General features: G+C 46.9%; 1 protein-coding gene across 6 annotated transcripts in view; it reads left to right on the top strand.

The window, feature by feature from the left end:
* Window positions 1-6,000, top strand: part of fam135b (family with sequence similarity 135 member B) — a 51,252-nt gene that overhangs the window by 23,312 nt on the left and 21,940 nt on the right. For all 6 annotated transcript variants that reach the window (XM_042076065.1, XM_042076061.1, XM_042076064.1 and 3 more), the window contains 3 exons: window positions 1-30; window positions 2,471-2,644; window positions 2,919-3,045. The exon at window positions 1-30 is cut by the window's left edge and continues 41 nt beyond it. In XM_042076065.1, coding sequence (XP_041931999.1) covers window positions 1-30; window positions 2,471-2,644; window positions 2,919-3,045 — 331 coding nt within the window. The remainder of the gene's footprint in view (window positions 31-2,470; window positions 2,645-2,918; window positions 3,046-6,000) is intronic.

Here is a 6,000-nt window from a genome sequence, read left to right as displayed (position 1 = left end):
CGACCTGCACTTTACTGACACTGAGCAACAGTAAGCTTATGCATTTGTATTACACATACTAGATTGCATTGGGTGATTATGTTTGTTGGTCTGAGGTTTTGTTATGTTTTGTTGGGTAATGTTGGATATGCAGGTCACCGTTCCTATGCAAAAACTGTGATAAAAGAGGTGGTTGAAGTAGATTCGTTAAGCTTGTTGTATTTCTGGATGAACAAGCTGGTCGGTCCTTGTGGGTTTTGCTGTGTGTGTTGTCAGGTGAGAAGGTTGCTTGCTCCAAGATAAATGTGTGTTGAGGGGTGAAGGGGGGGGGGGGGGCACGGTGTTAGTGGGAGCACTAGGGGCTGTGATGAATGGACCGAGGAGGACACAGTGGCAGCAGGCTTGGTCATTAGCCCGACCATTTCCTTTTGCACTCCCCACCCTTCCTCACCCTCGCCTCACACACGCCTCACACAGCAGAGCAGAGCCCAGCACAGCACAGCAGAGCAGAGCAGAGCCCAGCACAGCACAGCACAACACAGCACAGCACAGCACAGCACAGCACAGCACAGCAGAGCAGAGCCCAGCACAACAGAGCAGAGCAGAGCCCAGCACAGCACAGCACAGCAGAGACCAGCACAGCACAGCACAGCACACACACACACACACACACACACACACACACACACACACACACACACACACACACACACACACACACACACACACACACACACACACACACAGCTCAGATTGGGAATTTTGGATTTCCTGCAATCCTTGGTCAGTGTTACGAGACCATACAATTGATGAGATGGTTCAACATAACATAACAAAGGCCAGAGAGAAGTGACGTTTTAAGGACATTTAATTGAACAAATAGCCAGAAATAATAGTTGTTAACAGTGCGTTGTTTGACAAAGATGAATAAAACGCAACGAAAAACAACAGAACAAGGTGGTGCGTTAACGCTAAAAAGTAACAAAACAGAAAACAAACCCTGTGACTGACTGACTCAAAAGAAAACCAAGCTGACTCCCGACTGTAAACAAAAGACAACAAGGGTTGGTGAGTCTTCTCGAGTCTGCTTCACTCCCTGGGCCTGTTTCTAATAACGTGCAATAACCCGCCACCAAACACCACCCGCTCAGATAACTACAAATAAAGTAAAAGTGCTTTACAAATAGCCTGTATACGTGAGTGCTAACTTAACGAACGTAGGTTTCAAACAAAGGGAAAATGGCGAGGCCAGAGGACGACGCAGTGCGACGCTGCCAGCAGTTTCCGCTCTGAGAGAGGCGAGAGCGAGGAGCGAAAAGAGACCTCCTTCTAGGACGCGGCCGTCTTATATAGGCCCTGCCCCGCCCCGCAATCGGCCCACACTCGGGATGACCTAGAGAGGGAGACAGAGACAAGACAAGACAACCCACGCGCCACAGCGCAAATAGGCAACGCAATATTAACTATAGGAGCATCTGCGTAACAGTCAGATAGATTTAAATTTTAGATGTTATAGCTCAGTTCTATCGGTAAAAGATTGGTCTTAGCACCTGATCACAGCCTTTGTGGTTCCTAATTCCTTTAACCCCTTTCTGCAGAGAAAATGTAATGAAATAGAAAATAGACTTGTGCATGAAGCAAAGATCGGTGTGTGCAGTGAGCGGCACTGATCACACTGCTATCTGCTGAGCTGCTGTCATGAATCTGCTGTGTAATTCATCATAGTCCTGCTGTCACGACAAAGAGACCTTTGGTCAGTTTAAAACTTCAAAACATTTTTTTTTAAAAGAAACTCTTCCTAGCAGGTGGCTATTTTTACTGTAACTTTATCTTAACCCCTACGGACCTCCACATATATTCAATAAAAGGATTGGCAGCCTGCTCTGAGTGAAATGAACTGGCTCAGTGAACCCACAGTGGCTCTGTTTTTCTCTGACCCTGAACCACCTTGCGGATTGCTTCCATAATAAAGTGAATGGCCAGGGAGTCTGTGCCTTGGAATCCTCTTTGCTCATTTCTGTTTCTATTCAGCCCCTGCTGAAGCAGCTGTGCTGCAATCACAACATTCTTGCTATCTTAGAGAAGTAAATAGAAATAGAAATTCAGCATTCAACATTCAACACATTCAACAATCCAAGCTGAATTCAATTTCTTTTGGTTTGTATGGCTGTTTGTTTTTAATAGGGTTGTTCTATTAAAAGTCGAATCCTCAGATGACTTTTTAGTCTCAACCAGACAGTGTTCACCCCTCACTCTCTGAACTTCTGTCTCTCCCCGCATTCCTCCCTCTCTCTGACTTCCTCTCTGTGTCTCTCTGACTCTGTACCTGAATGTGTGGCTTTGGATAACAGGATCTCTCAATCATAACGTAACATAAAGTACCATAGCATAATGTAATGTAATGTATTGTAATGTAATGTGATGTATTGTTATATAATGTAATGTAATGTAATGTAATGTAATGTACTTTCTCTGGTGTGTCTCTGTCCAGGCTGGGGGACATTGCGGCGGTACCCCTGATCAGCACCAGGACGCTGGGTCTGCACCTCCAGCCCTGCCGCGGCCTCCACCACCACGTGCCCGTCATGTTCGACTACTTCCACCTGTCCGTCATCTCCGTCACCGTCCACGCCTCTCTGGTCGCACTCCACCAGCCACTCATCAGGTAGGGGGACGGACGGGTGACCACGAGGTCACATTGATATCAGATGATGGAATGCTGCATTTCGCTTCACTACCGCTTGTAACAGTAGTTTGTTTTATGTCTCTGCCAACTATGACAAAGAATTGCAGTCTAGTTTCTACTTTTTTGATCTGCAAAAACCCTTACAGTAAGACTTACAGTATGATCATATATATGGGATATGGGATGTGACTTAAAGTTAATTGCAAGATTATAATTCCTGTGTGTGTGTGTGTGTGTGTGTGTGTGTGTGTAGTTTTGCGCGCTCAGGAAGAGGGGCCTGGATGGGGAAGGGCTCTCCAGAGAACAGCAGCGACGCTTCCACTATGTCCATGGAGAACCTGATGTTTGGGGCTGGATACTGCAAGCCAGTCCTCACAGAGGTGAGCTGGACACAACTGACTGAGACGTGTGTGTGTGTGTGTGAGAAGGAGAGAGAGAGAGAGACAGAAAGAAAGAGAGAGAGAGACTTTGCATGCTTTCTTCACACATCCTTTTCTTAATATCGACTGATAAAAGCATAAGGCAGCCACCCACAGACTTGGGGGCAGGACTTTATGAAAGCAGTCTAGACAGTCTTTTGGCAGCTGTGGCCTACTGGTTAGCACTTCGGACCTGTAGCTGGAGGGTTGCCGGTTCGAATCCCGACCAGTAGGCACGGCTGAAATGCCCTTGAGTAAGGCACCTAACACCCCACTGCTCCCCGAGCGCCGTGCCCTGAGCACTGTGTGCTGTGTGTGTTTCACTAATTCACGGATTGGGATAAATGCAGAGACCAAATTTCCCTCACGGGATCAAAAGAGTATATATACTTATACTTATACTTATATAGAACGAAAGAAAAGAGTCAGGAATCTGATTTGATAAATTCTTTGAACCGGGAGATAAATTCTTTTTCAAAGACAAAGCAGTCAAAAGTATTGATCTGACATCCAGTGCAGTTGAAAATTTGGTTGTTAGAACTTGCTGTCATGCTTGGCATCCTGTGAAGGGTTTGTGCTGCCGCAAGCTGCGCTCATAAAATACATATCCCAATTTCAATTTCCCCAGCTATGTTCCCTGTGAGGAAAAGAGCAGAGGAGTAGAGTGGAAGCAATAATGAAAAAGAAAATAAATTAATTTTCGTATTTTGAACTCATCTTTTGAGAGAGATAGAGAGAGTGAGAGAGAGAGAGAGCACAGCAGAGTGTGAATAGAGCTGTCTCGCTTCCCCTCAACGACCACCTCGTCTTGTTACCACCAAATGAACCTCCCTGAATTCAGACTCAAACCACAGAAGCCATTTCTCTCCCCGTGCTCGTTGCCGGGTTTGAAACGCGAGTTGTGGAATGGGGAGTGTCAGTGCAGAGAGTATCTCCACGCGATCACGGGCCCTGGAGGTGCTCCACAAAAGGGAAGCCACGTTCGATTACACGGAGACCAATTCCGAGCGCTACACGAGCTGCACAAGCTACACGTTTTAGTCTGACAATGTGTGGAGACATTCTTTCTTCAACATCGGCTCTTAACTGCATTTTTTTCTCCCACGAGTCTGATCTGGGGCTGTGTTTCCCGTAAGTGTCGCTTATCGTTAGCATTGTTAAATGATAGAGAGACAATTATTTTTTCCACTCTCTCTCTCTCTCTCTCTCTCATTCTGTGATTACCGCAGTGGTTGCCCCTGATCAGGGCAGGTTGTGCACAGTAGTAGTGGTGTGTGTGGGTCGTGCGGTGTGTGGTAGCAGTGCACATGTTCTGCTGTGTGTGGATGAGAGTATGACTTTCACTCCCACATGTCTCTCTCCCCTCTTCGCCCTGGTCACAGAGGGAGCTGTAAAGCTTAATGAGACTTGTTTTCACACACACACACACACACACACACACACACACACACACACACACACACACACACACACTCACACAATCCCATTTTTACATGCATCCCCTGCGTCCGGGTCTTTAACAAGAGCTCCAGGGGTGGGGGTTGGTTGAGGGGGTGGAGGTTGGTGGGTAGGGGGTGGAGGAGCAGCGTTTGATCACGTTAATGAGTTCTGCCTTTTACCGCCACGTACCTTCAGGGTTGAAATACGTCGCTGGCAGTCTTCCCCCCGGTCGGCAGCGATTCGTTTTTTTTTTTTTTTTTTCGAAACGCGTTTGCCAAGCGGCAGGGCACCCTTCTCCTTCAGCACTTTTACTCCTTTATTGTGCTGCGTGCTTGTCTTCTATGAAAGAAGAAAAGTTGTTGTTTTTTATTAGTTGATTGCAGAACCTGCTTACTGTGCCAGAAGAAGGGCGCTCATCAGCTGGTTTGGGGTTGCGTGCCGTGCAGTGCAGAGTTGTGGGGAATAAATGGAGGAGAAATGTTGACTCCTCTTTTTCTCGACCCTTTCTTTAGAGATTTCCCCGGTGTGTGTGTGTGTGTGTGTGTGTGTGAAGGGCTCTGGTAATGCAGTTCTCTTCCTACCCAAATTGGAAAAATGCTAAAATGCAATTTTGTGCCACACATAAAATGACAAATCACTTCTGAGAGCAGGAATAGAGAGAATGCAGATAACCTGTACATTCTCTTCAATGACAACAACACAAGGCTTAGGGACAGGAAATGTGGTGAAGCAAAAAGGTGAAGGCAGAACGAATGTGTGTTGCTGTTGATAAAGGCAGGTGTGTCTAGAAAGAGACAAAAGAAACCGCATGAGCAGACTGACGATGAAGAATAGATACCAACGACCAACACCGACTATGAGAAAGAGAACACATCTCCAGCACAGACAGATAAGCATGATGAATTACAGAGACAGTGTATGTCTGTGTGTGTGTGTGTGTGTGTGTGTGTGTGTGTGTGTGTGTGTGTGTGTGTGTTGTGCGTGTGAGAGAGAGAGAGAGAGAGAGAGAGAGACCGACCGAGACCAAAGGAGGAAGAATAGGAGTATAGGAGATCTTCATGCCACACGGTGCGGGAATGCGGTCACGCCTCCGCACCGCCAGCGATAACAGATGGCATCACCAGGCAGCCGTTTCCCATGGTGCACTGCAGCTGCCCATCCACAGTGACATACGGCCGCTGTCACCGTAGCTACGTGAGCGTTCCGTCCTACCCCGGTTTTACAGGTGCTCGGTCTCAAGCGTGGTGATATTTGTTTAACCCCAACGACGGCAAAAAAAAGAGGCGACAACATGTCGCCACGAAGGAAATGCGATGTGACAGATGTCACTGTTTTGAGTTTCACGATGCTTATTTGCTCATATTTCTGGTAAAGACAGGCTAGTTTTTTTTTCACACGGATAATGACAAGGTCACCTCAAACATGCGCATCCTCTGCTTTGTTGGCTCGGCATGGGGAGAGAGAGAGAGAGAGAGA

Source organism: Alosa sapidissima, chromosome 21, assembly GCF_018492685.1.
Source record: "Alosa sapidissima isolate fAloSap1 chromosome 21, fAloSap1.pri, whole genome shotgun sequence".
Classification (NCBI taxonomy): domain Eukaryota; kingdom Metazoa; phylum Chordata; class Actinopteri; order Clupeiformes; family Clupeidae; genus Alosa; species Alosa sapidissima.
The sequence above is the reverse complement of the archived record's forward strand: the minus strand, read 5'-3'. Positions and strand labels throughout refer to the sequence as shown.